Genomic DNA, 15,604 nt, shown 5'->3' on the forward strand with positions numbered 1-15,604 from the left:
ACAACCAGCACTGTCTTTATTTGAATTCTTAGTGGTTTGGTGCGCACTTTGCAACATTGGAAAATGAAATCTCATGTTTCAGTCCAATAAGAAGCCTGAGCGTGTGTGGAGGTGAAATTGTCATATACTCTCCCCCTCCACCCTTCGGTTTGATTATTTTTGGAGACGGGAGGGGGATATGAGTGTCTATAATGGATATTTTCTTGTCTCCACTTATATCATCCAGCAGTCTGTAAAATATAAAAATATTTGCAGGTTTGCTGCAAAGACCTCTTTGTTAAATTACAACCTTTCTAAACAGTTTGCTGTTTTCACCCTTTTGAAAGCAGACTGTATAAGAGCATAAGATGCAATATGTTACATTTTTTTACTTCAAGCCAAACTTCCAGAATATTCTTTTTTCATTTCCTGTTACAATCATATATGGTCTTCCTCAGGTTTTCATGGTACCTGACGGCTATGAATGGTTAATAAAGTCAGGCCAATCTTAAACTGGACATTTTCCTGAAGTGGTTTTGTAATTTTCTTATCTCATTGAAATATTTCTCTGTTAATTTAATTCAGCTTTTATGTATTATGATCAATAGTCCAATCAACACATGAGGAGTAACATTGCTGTTTCAAAATTTTACCATTTCTAATTTATTTTAGGGGGTTATGATCATGAATTGAGACAAAAGTACTTTGTAACACCAAGGCCATGTCTACACTAGTTCCAAACTTCAAAATGGCCACGCAAATGGCCATTTCGAAGTTTACTAATGAAGCGCTGAAATACATATTCAGCGCTTCATTAGCATGCGGGCGGCAGTGGCGCTTCGAAATTGATGCGCCTCGCCGCCGCGCGGCTCGTCCCGAGGGGGCTCCTTTTTGAAAGGACCCCGCCTACTTTGAAGTCCCCTTATTCCCATGAGCTAATGGGAATAAGGGGACTTCGAAGTAGGCGGGGTCCTTTCGAAAAGGAGCCCCGTCGGGACGAGCCGCGTGGCGGCGAGGCGTGTCAATTTCGAAGCGCCGCGGCCGCCCGCATGCTAATGAAGCGCTGAATATGCATTTCAGCGCTTCATTAGTAAACTTCGAAATGGCCATTTGCGTGGCCATTTCGAAGTTTGGGACTAGTGTAGACGTAGCCTAAATGGGGAATGAAATCAGCTTAGATGGTAGGATCTAAGGTCCGAAATATATACATGGTTTCCTGTTGTGATATAATTGATCGTTTTGAAGGGGATATCTTTAAAAATTAAGCTTCCATGTGTAAGCTACTGTGTCAAGTATAAACAAAATGTTCCCAATTCGTATATATGCAAATGAGCAGAATGGTAGTGAAACTACGTTCTGGGATTCCTCAACAGTGAAAGGGGTATATATCCCAGTCCTATAGTTTTTGAAGGCAGACATTTTGCTGTGGATAAAGGCCCCATGTTCACCAGTCACTCATTTTTAATGGAGTCCTGTCCAAGCACGCTTAATAGTTTAACTGACAATCTGTTTAGCTAATAGCTGATTTGATCAGAAGAGACCTTAAGAATCTGCAGGATTCAACTCCATATGCTGATTGGCACATTGTGCCTTTTTGGTGATATCACAGCCATGTAATGACTTATGGCTGGGATGGCCTCAGCACATGCAAAAAGTCTTTATACCTATCACTGATTATTCGAAAACATGTTTAAAAGAGGTGGTGAAGGGAGGAACAATGCTTCTGTAGATTTCCCCTTTTTGTAAATTCCATTTCAGTAATGAGTCAAGTGTTATGGGAGTTTGTTTGCTACAAAAGCATCCAAGTCCTTCAGTCTCTTGATTTTCCTGCCAGCCACAGGTCTTTGATATCCCTTGAATCCCCCACCTTAACTAGTGTTCTTAAATTAAGACAAAATATGACAGGAATTTTAACTCAGCCTGTAGACCAGCTTCTTAGGTGCGTTTTAAAGCAACTCATCTGATTCTTTATCCCAAGCATCAGAAGGGAGTAGTGTTTTCCATTTGAAGCTTCTCTGCTAAAAATGGGACTCCAAGGAAAAAAATTGCCCTTTGTCTGTAGCAACTGAGTGATAGAGAGGAGCAGCATAGACATTTGAGATGAGCAGTTAAAATAATTTCTCTCCTCCTAATCCTCACCCTGAGTCCAGCTGCTTTGTTGGGCTTCTTCCAGCTCCCTTTTCTTTTACAAGTGGTCTCTTTAGGAGTACGGGGGCTTGCCTGTGCAGGGCAGCTTGCAGGGCAGGAGCCCAGTTTGTTGTACGTGCTATTCCCAATTGACATTTTCCAAAAGAATGAGGGAGTTACTTACTGGCCACTGTGTAAAGATCACCTGGAAGAGTAGCCAGACTCAAGAAAAATAAGAGGAGGGGGAATCTTCTGAGAGCAAGGAAGTTTAATTTTTAAAAAGTCAGTCAAAGTGTTTTTTAACAAAACTGCTGTAGACAGAAAGCATTCCCTGTTTTGTTTTGTTTTTAGAATCTCAACTTTGCTTGATAAACTTCAATGTCTTTGAATGTTACCAAAACTCATTGTCTTTAAGGTCAGAAGAGACCATCACGGTCATCTAGTTTGACCTACTGCACATTGCAGACCACAGAACCTCACCCACCCCCTCCTGCAGTAGGCCCCTATCCTCTGGCTGAGTTACTGAAGCCCTCAAATCATGATTTTAAAAAATCAAGTTACAGGGAATCCAACATTCACACTAGTTTAAACCTACCAAGTGACCCAGGCCCAAAACTGGAGAGGAAAGTGAAAAAAATCCCAATGATTTCTGCTAATCTGATCAGAGGGGAAATTACTTCCCAACCGCAAATATGGTGATCAGACCCTGAGTACCTAGGCAAAATCTGCACCTGGGGAAGAATTCTCTGTGGTAACATAGAGCTCTCTCTATCTAGGCCACGTCTGCATAAGAAGCCTCTGTTGACAGAAGTCACTGTTGAAAGGGATTTCCCGGCAAAACTTCTGTCAACAGATCGCATCTACACATAAACACAGATTGAAAGAGCAATCCTCTCTGTCACCAGAGAGCAGGCAGACTGCCCAGCCCTATCTCAACAGAACGGCTGACCAGAAGCTCTGGAAACAGGGCTGCCCAGTGAACCGGAAGCCCTGTCTGTCTACAAAAGGGCCTTGGACGGTCTGTACGGCTCTTTCATCAGTAGAGCACTGTCGAGAGAGATGTTATACCTGAACGGGGAGAGGTATGTGGCTGACAGCGGATGTGCCGGGTTTCGTTGACAAATTGTCGACAAAGTGTATTTGTCATGTTGGCACTCTTTTTTTGTGGCAAAAGCCACTCATTAGACGTGGCCCTAGTGTCCCATCAGCTCAAAATAAACATTAGTGATGTTTGGAGAATTGCAACAAAAATGAAGTTTTGATGAAATATGGCAATCAAAAAATGTCCCAGATTGTCCAGTTTTCTGACCTAAACCTAATAGGTTGCAGGTAATTTTTTCTGTTAATTTGAAGATCAGTGGCCGCCAGCCATGTGCCTCAGTTATAACACATCTAAGGTGTGCACTGATAATCTGTTAATGTAAATAGTCTTGCTTGAATAATCATTTATATTTACATGGAACTGAAGTGTGTAATAATATGCTCTGCCGTAATTGAATGATGTAGATTGATTTAACCCCTGGAACATGTTCCTGTCTCTTGATTGTTAGGATGTAATTTTTATGTACCTTTTATAGGACATCAGATCAAACCACTCTACCACTGTTTGATGGAAAGGACATTTTTTTACTTCTTGTTTGGTGCTGGTTGTTTTTATTTAGTCCCATCTTACATTGGTTTAAAACAAGTAGAGGTACAAGACAAGGAGATCCAATATTGCCAAATGTCTTCATCACACATCTGGAGAGAGCGATGGACAAGATCAAAGAATAGGTGGAAGGAGTATCCATGCACAGGAAAACAATTAACAACTTAAGCTTCGCAGACGATATAATTGTCATTGAGGAAGATGAGGAGAAGCTAGTGAAAATGGTGCAGGTGTTAAACGAAGAAGGGAAGCGGTACAGACGGATTATGAACATTGATAAAACAAAAACAATGGTTTTTGGAGATAAGGAAATAGGAAGGAAGATCAGTGTTGATGATATTGAACTAGAAAATGTAGAGAAGTTCACATATCTGGGGAGCAACATAACGTATGATCTAGACTGTAAGAAGGAAATAGCAACAAGAATAGCGAAAGCAAGAGCGAGTTTGAAGGCGTTGGACATGACCTGGAAAAGCAAAGCAATTAGCTTAAGAATGATGCTGAGCGTCTTGAAAATGTGTGTATTTGGCAGCATGTTGTACAGATGTGAGACATGGGTGATAATGAAAGATTTGAAAAAAAGAATATTGGTATTCGAAAGGAGTTGTTACAGAAAGATTCTGAGAATAGGACGGATGCAGAAGATCACCAATGAGGAATTATATAGAAAGATACAGCCAAAAGAGAACCTGCTGCAGAAAGTTATAAAACGGAAGCTACAACTATTTGGGCACATTTGCAGAGTGAACGACGAACAAAAAAATCAAGACCCTGCTATTTGGCATAAGGCACGGTTCGAATAGGAGAGGCAGACCCCACAGAGAATGGATAGATGATATAGTAGACTGGTGCAGAGCTAGTCTATAGAAACTAATCCACTCTGCACTGGACAGGGGAAGGAAATAGTGAGGGAGGCATCAGACACCAACGGGCGCTGAGCCCATGATTATTGATGATGGTGCTGATCTTACATTCTGTTTAGACAGATGAGATGATAAAGTGAAAAGTAATAGTGCTGTATTGTGCAAGATGTGTACTTTGCTATCCTTTCAATAAATATGGCCTCACATTTAGTCAATTAGATTTTGAGGTTGTAACTCATACTTTAAATGTATAGGATTTTCTTTTCAAATGGCTGAAGGCTAACTGACTCCTGTACCCAAATATTATAAAATAATGTGCAATGCATTTGTGACACACTGCCCTGTTGCTACCTGAAGAAATGTCTAGCCACACTGGGTCAGATTTCCCATCTCACCTATATCTTCTCCTATGAAAACTCTTTCAGGTAAGTAATGCAACTCAGATTTGGGTTGTTTTAAGATAAACTCCTTTTTCAGATGGAACCCTAAAATCTGATTTACAGTATTTTTAATGCTCACCAAGCGCTATTGTTGCTTTTATACCTCAGATGTTGGGAAGGGATTCATTTTGCTTGCTCTTTCTATGGGATATTTAAGCACAATAATTTATTTTAACCCTGTGCTACTCTGTTTCCCTCTGTAGGCAATTAGCCGTTATCTGCCAAGACGGGATCCAGTTCTGAAGCCTCTCATTTATGAAATGGTCCTGCATGAGTTTTTGGAGAGTGACTATGAGGTATTATATTCCGGCGCATCCACATGTTCTAGTCCTTACTAGGATACCGTTAAAGAGCAATTATAAAAATGGGTAGCAGTGTCTACTGTGGTCAAATAGAGCTGATTCTAGGTTTAACAAAGCAAAAATGAAAGCCAGTAATGTTTGCAGTAAACAGCGAGATATTTAACACGGCACCTTGTTCAGAGACTGAAGTGTTGAGTCTGGCTAATCATAATCATTATCATTCATTTGTTTAATGTTTAATTCATTTGTTGTATAAAAATTGCTAGGTACTTCACAAAACAAATAGAGCCCCAAAGAGGTTGCTGTCTCTAACTAATGGCATAATATGATTTAGGAAGACAAGAAGAATAAAGGTGGTGATAAAGGATGAGTGGAGGGTAAGATAACTATGTTAAAGGGACCCACACATTGTGCTTTTAGTATTTTACCTGTTAAATATGCTGAAATGTGAATGCAATCAGCGTATCCCTTAAGTCTCAGTCCAGAGAGTTTGGTTATTTGGGAATGTGTCAGTTTAGTTACAGCCAGTTGTTTATAATTGTATTCATAATGATGAAATTCTTTTTAGGACTAGATCTGGAGAGGTGCTAAATGTCTTCAGATAGGGACGTGAACTAGTTAACCCACCACAGGCAGACAGCCCTTCAGCCGGTACGAAGCAGCCTTGCTCTACTGGTGGGGGGCTCTCCCATCCCCTCCTCGACCCCATTTAATTAGTTAACCAGTTGAACTTAACATTTAATTGGTTAACTAAATTAAACAGGGTTGTACATCCCTGTCTTCAGCTGAGGACAATGAGTCCCTCACAGGAGGCACTCAGCACCTCTAACAATCAGACCCCTGATCTCAAAACTTGTGCCCTCAGTTTCATATTTTTGCAGATTATAAGGAGTGAAAAAATGGCTGGTTCAGTTTTAGATACCTAACTGAGACACTTATGCTTGGAAATATTTAGCTAGTTCTTTCTTTCTGTTGATGGATGCTCTGTCCCACTTCTAGGGTTTTGCTACACTGGTAAAAGAGTGGCCTGGAGATCTCTATAACAATACAATCATAGTCCAAGTAGTAGTGGATCATCTGAAGAAAGATCCACAGAACACCACCTTGCTCAGAACTCTTGCAGAACTGTGAGTGCATTTTAAACTCCCTTATACACGCCCAACTGTTTAAGATTGTCTTTACTGAAATGGTATAATCTGTTATGTTAGTATTTGACCGCCTCTCTTGATTGGTATTACCATAATCCGTTCTCTGGAATATTAACCACTTTCATTTCCCACTTCTCTGTAGATGTATTGATTGCAGTCATCTTTATTTTTAACTGACTTCATCTAAGGAAAAGAAAATAGTAAAGAAAAGACAAGGAATTCTGATACAAGATTGAATGTACTCGTTCCCTTGCCAAAACATCCCTCTTATTAGAACAAGTATCTTTTGTAGAGTGTATCTTCCAAAGAGAGAGAAAAGCAGGGACATTTCTTTCTTCTCTATTTCAAATCTACTAATTTCTTTGTACACTAGCTTTGAAGCGTGTGACTGGAAACTATGCTTTAACTTGATCTGGTTGCATGGTAGGGCTGTGCGCTGTGTGCCCAATCTGACTGCTTAGTTAAAGGTGCTGCACATTTAGCCTCTGAAAGGAGGAAAACATATCCCTACTGCTCAAAAATGAACCCTCCCAGCCTTTTAAGCAGTAGTACCGATGACCTCTGCAGTGAGCGCTATTTGGTTGTTCTTAACCAAAAGGACAGGGCCTTTGTGGTAGGGCTTTGGTGAGAGAGGGTGGGGAAATCAGACTTTTCTGGTTGGAAGTGAACCATGGGATGGAACAAAAATCACAACTGGCTACTAATTTAATAAACAGTTGAAAACTACTTTGCCCATGCTTTTTTCAGTGAATTATTTAACCTCTATTTACATTTTTATTCTTCAAAATAAGTAGATGTCAAGTTTCTGTCCTAGTGCATAATTTTCTTACATGCAGCTGTGTGCAGTTTTGTGTCATCATGTCATCTCTTTCAGATACACCTATGACCAACGCTATGGCAAAGCTCTTGAAATTTACCTAACACTGAGACATAAAGATGTCTTCCAGTTGATCCATAAACATAATCTTTTCAGTTCTATCAGAGACAAAATTGTTCTCCTCATGGATTTTGATTCAGAGGTATGATGATTTTTAACTGTTGTTTATCTCTTTCTAAGCCTCAAATATTTCAGCAAGTCAGAAATTAGATGCCTGTTAAACAAAATGCTATAGAAGTGATTGGAGTTCTGTTTTTAAATACATTTGGAGGCACTTAGTAGGAGGGCAGAATCCTTCTCCCAAAATGCCATAGTGGATATTGACTTCAGGATTTTTTCCTTCAGCTGTAGAACTCCTTTTAAGCATCAAACCGTAGGATTCTCGCTGCATTTTCAGTCAAATTAGGAAGGTTAATGAACCAAAAACTAATACACATTTGAGGAAGGATAACCTCACACACATCTTGGATGGTTTCACCACTATTGTGTGTCTTCAGAGGACTAATTTGCTTACAAAAGTGCAAGTTGATCAAACTAAATTCAAAAACTAAATACATGGTGCAAAAGTCAGCGTTCTTTCTTCCAAACTGGATCGAGTGCAGGCAGATGAGCTTCTTTTGGGGAATGACATGAGCTTTGTGGGGTGCAATTTACTCCACCCATAGGCCTAGTTGGCACTTGTGCTGTTGCTGCTATAATTTGGAAGTTAAAATCGGGCTTTGGAATGCTTGTTATCCTTGTGGGTATGCTGCCTTTATAAGTATTTAAGTACAGTGCATCTGTGATTTCACTTGAGAGAGGCAGTAGATTAAATACGAAGATCAGGATTTTGACATGGGACCCATTTGTCCACATGCCTGTGCATTCATGCCTGCCCATGCACTGGTCTATGTGATGTTTTCCTTTTAATTTATGCCAGGGTTTGCCAGGACTAAGCCCTGGCAGCTCTTGACTAGGCAGTTCATAGTCATGGTACCCCAGGTTTGCTGCCTCAGTTATGAATGTTAAAAAAAAATTTTTGCTTTGAGCATCAGGACTTCTGTCATTACAAGTTAAATACTGCCTGGAGCCTGTCTGCATAACATGCTGTTATGTGACTCTGTTGCATAAGGCTTCAGTCTTCTGGGACCCATTATTTGATGGACATGCTTGACATACATCATAGTAATTGCAAGTAACATTGACTTCCATTTATTACAGGAACTCATAAAAAGCATTCTGCAGGATATTTGATAAATTTCATTTGCAAATAAAGTAATTTCTCCTTTTACACACTGGCATTTTGCAGGCTGCCATCCAAATGAATGCCAGTGAAAAGTGTCTCCCTATCCAGATGATCACATCAGTGACCATCGATAAAAGTCTTTCTGGGTATCACACATTCTTCTTCGAGTGGTCCCCGTGGGTGTCCACAGTAGGTGTTGGGCTCGCCCGGCGCCGCAGATCAGAATTCTTCTAGCAGTTTCCATTGGATCGCGCATGCGCTGATATGCGCCGCTCCCCTGTGCGCCCTCGGTCATGTGCGCAATCCGATCCCCGCCAGTTCCTTCTCAACCACCAACGACTGCAAACGGAATCCGCTCCGGCTAAAGCCTGAGACAGATAAGATAGTTGTTCTATTTGTTAGTTCGTTGTTTGTCACTATTATACAAAAAAAAAAAAAGAAAGAGAAGAGCATATTAAATAGTAGAGAGAAGAGGAACGGAGGAGAAAGGGGTGGACAAAGAAGGCTGTTTAAGCCTTCCGCTTCCCTGAAGGCCGTGAATGTTATTGTGGGTTGTAGAACGCACTGATTAGCGGCTAAGTACCCTATTAACAGTAAAGACTCACCGCGATGGCTTCCTCAGGGTTTAAAAAGTGTGAGTCATGCCGCAAAGCTATGCTGGCCTCCAACGGGCATAGTGAATGCATTTGTTGCCTGGGGGAGTCTCATGTTACCCAGAAATGTTCACACTGCACTAAGCTTACAGCCAGGGCCAGGAAGGACAGAGAAATGAGGCTCAAAATGATCTTGTTTGATAAGGCCCTCCAGCCTGAACCTCCGGAGAAGCCTCACACAGAAGGGCCCTCTGGGTCGCATAAAAGGAAGGCAGCCTCTTTGACCCCCTCTGTGCAGAAGAGGAGGAAACTCTCGCCAGCTCGATCCTTGTCGGTGGTTCCAGCGAGCAGGACGAGCAGGACGCAGAGCCCCCAGCCGTGAGCTGATGAAAGCGGCAGCGCAGTAACACACGTGGCTGAGGCCGGGCCTCTGACTATACAGCAGGTGGCACGGAAGGTGCTGCGAGCGCCAGCGCGGCAAGCGCCGGAATCAGCGGCACCGCCACACACGGCACTGGCTCCCGTGGCGCCAACGGCGCAGGGGCACCCAGCACGGGGCCTACCGGCGCCGGAGGAAGCTACCCGCGCGGCACCGACAACGGGGCCGAGATCCCCGGCACGGGAGGGGGCGGCGCCCACCCTGCAGGGGAGGGGGAAAGCTAGAGCCAAAACCTGGCACCTCAGTCCATCTCCAGGCAGGGCTGCGATGCCCTTATCACCCAACCCCCATCCCGAGATACATACGCCGCGCCGCTGGGCGGCAACTCCACCGGCTTATTTCGGGCCTCCCTCTCCGTTCCTCCAACCACTTTCGCCGTGGCTCAGGCCACCTTCACCATTTTTGGGCATGGATCCCCTTGAGTACTATCACAAACCAGCTTCACCACTATCAATGTCATCATGGAGATCCCACTCTCCCAGACATCATGGGTACACTCCCCGATCGTGGTCCAGGTCTCCATCACCGGGCCCTTGCCCATGCTGCTATGGCCGTCCTCATCACGCTGAACACAGACACCGCAGGTCCAGATCCAGGGGCAGGTCCTCTCCCACTACGCGTCAATACTCCCGTGTACACTCTCTCGCTCGGGGACAGGAATGCAGTTGTCCCAGGGGAAATTAGGTCCAGAGTCCGGAGACTTCCCTTCACAGCCCACCAGGGAGCAAGTAGACCAGCGAACTCGGGAGCCAGAGGACTTGGGGGAGGCTTACCCCAGCGGTTCCTCCTCATCCTCCCCAGATGAGGCCATTGCCCCTGGGGATGTCTCCCCTCCGGATGACCTTAAACAATTCCAGGAGCTGTTCAAAAGAGTAGCATTCACGCAGGACATTCAAATAGCAGAGGTGCAGGAGAAGCACCATAAACTCCTGAAAAATTTGAGACCCCCGGCTTCATCTAAAATCGCTATCCCGCTGGACAAAGCCATTATGGAGTCAGCCACTAACATATGGCAGACTCAGGCCTCTATTCCGCCTACGAACAAAAGAGCAGATAAGAAGTACTTCGTCGCAGCCAAGGGCATGGAGTTCCTGTTTAGCCACCCACAAACCAATTCTTTGGTGGTTGAATCGTCCCAGCAGAGGTCGAAGACGTCCCAGTACAAATCAGGGGGGTCGGATAAAGATAAGAAATTAGAGCTCTTCGGCAGGAAGGTCTACTCCTCCTCTACCCTATTATTGAGAACGGCAAACTACGCGGCACATCTATCAAACCATAACTTTGACAATTACTCTAGACTCACCTTTCTCATGGATTCACTTCTGGAGGACAAGAAGCCAGTGTTAAAGGCGATTGTCCAAAAGGGCTACGCAGCATCGCGAACGGGAGTTCAGATTGCCCTGGACGTGGCGGACACAGCGGCTTGTTCAACAGCCACAGCAGTGGTAATGCGTAGGGAATCCTGGCTCCAGGATGTCTGGTATCCCCAGAGATCTACAGGCGAAGATTGTGGATCTTCCTTTTGACAAGCAAAAGCTGTTTGCAGACTCAACTGACTCGGTCCTCCACTCCAGCAAAGACTCAAGGGCCACACTGAAGACCTTGGGTATCTATACTCCCCCATACAAGAAAAAGAAATTCTATCCTCAGCAAAGACTCTACGCTTACCAACCACAGCGCGCACAATATCAGCGAGGCTATGACCAAGGGCGCCAGCAGCAGCAGCAGCAGTACAGGGCCCCCAGGCGACGTTCTCAACAAAGCCGTACGCCCTCGGGGCAAGCCCAGAGGCAGCAAGTTTGATGGGTATGTCGAGGACTGCACTATCAACACCATCGCTCAACGCCATTCTCATCTCATGTTCCATCATCGCCTCAAACCGTTCAACTCCTAGTGGCAAAAGATCACAACAGACAAATGGGTGCTAGAAATTATAGCCACGGGTTACACGATCCCCTTCCAGTCACTTCCACCGACGAAACCTCCCACCCGGCCTCGCCTCAGGGACGCTGCCCACGAGGCGAGGCTGAAGCAGGAGGTAGATCACCTCATGTTCATAGGGGCGGTGGAAAGAGTGCTGGAACAATTCCAAGGGAAAGGTTTTTACTCACGCTACTTCCTAACAGAGGAGAAAACAGGAGGCTGGAGGCCGATTTTGGATCTACGGGGCCTCAACCGTTACTTGCGCAAGCAGCGCTTCCGGATGATTACAGTTGCCTCCTTACTTACGACACTGGACGATGGAGACTGGTTTGCAGCCCTCGACTTACAAGACGGTTACTTTCATATAACAATCCACCCGGCACACAGACGCTTCCTCCGCTTCATGGTCGGCGGGGAACATTTCCAATACAGGATTATTCCATTCAGCCTATCCTGGGCACCCAGAGTGCCTATCCTCAGCACCAAAACCCTGGCAGTGGTATCAGCCTACCTGCACAGGCAGGGGGTGTTTATTTTTCCATATCTGGACGACTGCCTACTGAGAGGGGCCTCAAAGGCAGAGGTCCTACACATGATATGCGTCACCACGGACACGTTTACTTCGCTGGGCCTAGTTATCAACCTCGCAAAGTCAAAGACTGAACCCACACAAGATATAGAGTTCATAGGGGCACGCATAAACTCTATCGCATCAAGAGTATACCTGCCCGATGCCCACTTCCGCACCATCAGCTCCTTGGTGCAAGTAATGATGTACAGCCCCGCAGTGCCGGTCCTAACATGCCTGCAACTGTTGGGGCACATGGCAGCAGCTATGTTTGTGGTACAGAATGCCAGGTTACACATGCAAAGCCTGCAGCATTGGCTAGTGAGTGTTTACAAACTGGCATCCCATACCGTCCACAGGGTAGTGTCGCCCACGACGGAGGTGCGGAGATCGCTGGTGTGGTGGGAAAATCCTGCTAGTGGGGGTGCCCTTCCACCAACCACAAATTTCTATTTTTCTTACAACCGACGCCTCCCACATAGGATGGGGAGTGCACATTGGCAGCAAGGTGACGCAAGGGCTGTGGTCTCCTGCGGAACAGACACTGCACATAAACATACTGGAGCTCAGAGCAGTGTTCAATGCGTGCAGACATTTTCGGAAATACCTGCACGGCAAAGTAGTCGGGATCAATACCGACAATACCTCCACTATGTTTTACATCAATCGACAAGGAGGGGCACGATCCCGTGCGTTATGCGTGGAAGCAGTCTGATTGTGGAATTGGTGCATTGCCAATAACATAACGTTGAAAGCCTCGTACTTGCCGGGCGCTCACAACATGAAGGCAGATCAACTGAGCAGGCGCTTCGCACTCACGCACGAATGGCAGATCCGCTCCGACCTGCTACAGCGCATATTTCGTGCCTGGGGGTTTCCCCAAGTCGATTTGTTTGCCACCCAGTACAACAAGTGTCCCCAGTACTGCTCCAGAGCAGGAATAGGGTGCGGGTCCCTGGGGGACACATTCATGGTCTCATGGAAGGGCCCTCTACTCTACATGTGTACCCCCACAACGCTTATCCGCAAGGTTCTGCAGAAAGCCAGAAGGGAGAGAGCTCACGTGATACTCATAGTTCCAACTTGGGACCGGCAACAATGGTTTCCCTTGCTTCTGCGCATGTCGGATCGTCCACCACTCCCCCTACCAGTGGCGCCGGACTTACTCACGCAGGCTCAGGGGTCCATAGTGCACCCACACCCTCAGGGACTACGCCTACAAGCATGGTTAATCCTTGGCTCAGCGCCTTAGAGAGCACACGTACGGCGGGAGTACGACAAGTCTTAGAATGTAGCCGAAGGACCTCCCACCAGGAGGACTTATGAACAGAAATGGACATGCTTTACAGCCTGGTGCTCCGCCAAACAGTTAGCTCCCCTTGACGTTCCTACAACTGTAATACTAGAATACCTATTGGACTTCAAACGAGACAGGCTTTCTCTACCCTCGCTAAAGGTCCACCTCGCCGCTATATCAGCTTTTCGGCACAAAGAGGAAGGGCCCACAGTATTTGCCCACCCTATCATCACAAGGTTCTTGACGGGGCTGGTAAATCCGTACCCCCCTCGAAAACCGCTACCACCGTCGTGGAGTTTGGACTTGGTGCTCCGCGCGCTATCGGGACCACCCTTCAAACCATTAGCCACGGTACCCTTCCGACTCCTTACCATGAAAACAACCTTCCTTCTTGCGATTACGTTAGCCCGCAGGGTGAGCGAGCTCGCAGCAGTGATGGCAACGCCGCCCTGCACAGTATTCTCAAAGGAGGCGATAATCTTACGGTTATACCCAGCCTTTGTTCCAAAAGTTTCCTCGGAGTTCCATCTTAGCGAACCAATAGTATTACCCTCGTTTTACCCGAAGCCTCACAGCTCCAGCAAGGAGGCGCGCCTGCATCTCCTAGATGTGAGAAGGGCGTTGGCCTTTTACATAGACAGAACTAAGTCCTTCCGGAAAACGCACAGGCTTCTGGTGTCTCTTGCTCCCAGGTCGAAAGGGGAAGGCCTCTCTTCCCAGAGGATTTCAAAGCACATTGTGTCCTGTATAAAACTGTGCTACGAGCTTCGAAAGACCCCTTTGCTGGCCCCGCCTAGGGCTCACTCTACCAGGGCGGTGGTGGCATCAGCAGCCTTCTTCAATGGAATCGCGTTAACAGACATCTGTAGAGCGGTGACCTGGTCATCCTACGACACCTTCGCCAACCATTACGCCCTGCATCGAGTGTTCGATGAGGATACCCGTCTGTCGACAGCAGTCCTCTCAGGGGCAAGCTGCACATGAATTGAGTACCCACCTCCTTACTTGGGTTACTGCTGGGTAGTCACCTACTGTGGAGCACCCACGGGGACCACTCGAAGAAAGAGAAGTTACTCACCTGTAGTAACGATGGTTCTTCGAGATGTGTCCCTGTGCGTGCTCCACCACCTGCCCATCCTCTCTGCTTCGGATCTCTGTCCAGTGTTTTTCAGGAGCATCCGAGGCAGTTGGTCAAGGAACTGGCAGGGATCGGATCGCGCACATGACCGAGGGCGCGCAGGGGAGCGGCGCGCATCGGCGCATGTGCGATCCAGTGGAAACTGCTAGAAGAATTCCGATCTGCGGCGCCGGGCGAGCCCGACACCTACTGTGGAGCACCCACGGAGACACATCTCGAAGAACCATCGTTACTACAGGTGAGTAACTTCTCTCTACCTTTGCGTACCCATTCTCAACTGTGCTCCTTTTGCTTTGCTTTCAGAAAGCAGTGGATATGCTACTGGATAATGAAGATAAAATTTCAGTGAGTATAGACACTTAGTTGTGTTGTCATTAGCTGACTGTCTGGATAACACGTCTTCCCTTCATTTTTGTAGGTGAGATAACTGTCTCAAGGTTCCTAAGCCATGTGTTTCCTTTTTTTTTTCTTTTTTAGATTGACAAAGTTGTAGAAGAATTAGAAAACAGACCGGAATTACAACATGTGGTAAATATTAACTGCTTTGCTGTTAGTTGATTTGTGAGCTAAATAAACTCTCTGCTGTATCTCTCTTTTAGCATAAATTTATAAATACAATTAGCTGTTCTTATGCAGGTCTCTCTCCTACTTCAGTAGCAGGGAATAAAGGTACCCAATGTAGAAGTCTTTGAGCCAGTGATCAGCTATATGAGTGGATGAGAGATATATTGGCTCTTCCTGTCATTTTAGGTTAACTGTGGCCTAAGGACTTTTGTAGATGAATACAATTATTTTTTAATGAGTTCTTCTATGCTCTTGATGACATGCTGAGCACCATCACTTACGGTTCTGGACTGTAAAGCCTAACTGTTGGTTACTTTTTCTTTTGTGTCCCTTACAGAAGTGTTGCCCAGTGTGATGCTTTCCTTTCAGCTAATACATTGGAATATGGATGTAACATGGGCTACATCTACACTGGCACAAAACTTCGAAATGGCCGTGCAAATGGCCAAATTGAAGATTACTAATGAGGCACT

At 45.5% G+C, this 15,604-nt stretch overlaps 1 protein-coding gene across 3 annotated transcripts in view; it reads left to right on the forward strand.

Moving 5' to 3' along the window:
* Positions 1–15,604, forward strand: part of VPS41 (VPS41 subunit of HOPS complex) — a 184,375-nt gene that overhangs the window by 134,832 nt on the left and 33,939 nt on the right. For all 3 annotated transcript variants that reach the window (XM_074988089.1, XM_074988088.1, XM_074988090.1), the window contains 5 exons: positions 5,261–5,353; positions 6,359–6,486; positions 7,382–7,526; positions 14,871–14,912; positions 15,045–15,095. In XM_074988089.1, coding sequence (XP_074844190.1) covers positions 5,261–5,353; positions 6,359–6,486; positions 7,382–7,526; positions 14,871–14,912; positions 15,045–15,095 — 459 coding nt within the window. The remainder of the gene's footprint in view (positions 1–5,260; positions 5,354–6,358; positions 6,487–7,381; positions 7,527–14,870; positions 14,913–15,044; positions 15,096–15,604) is intronic.

Source organism: Carettochelys insculpta, chromosome 2 (assembly GCF_033958435.1).
Source record: "Carettochelys insculpta isolate YL-2023 chromosome 2, ASM3395843v1, whole genome shotgun sequence".
NCBI lineage: Eukaryota > Metazoa > Chordata > Testudines > Carettochelyidae > Carettochelys > Carettochelys insculpta.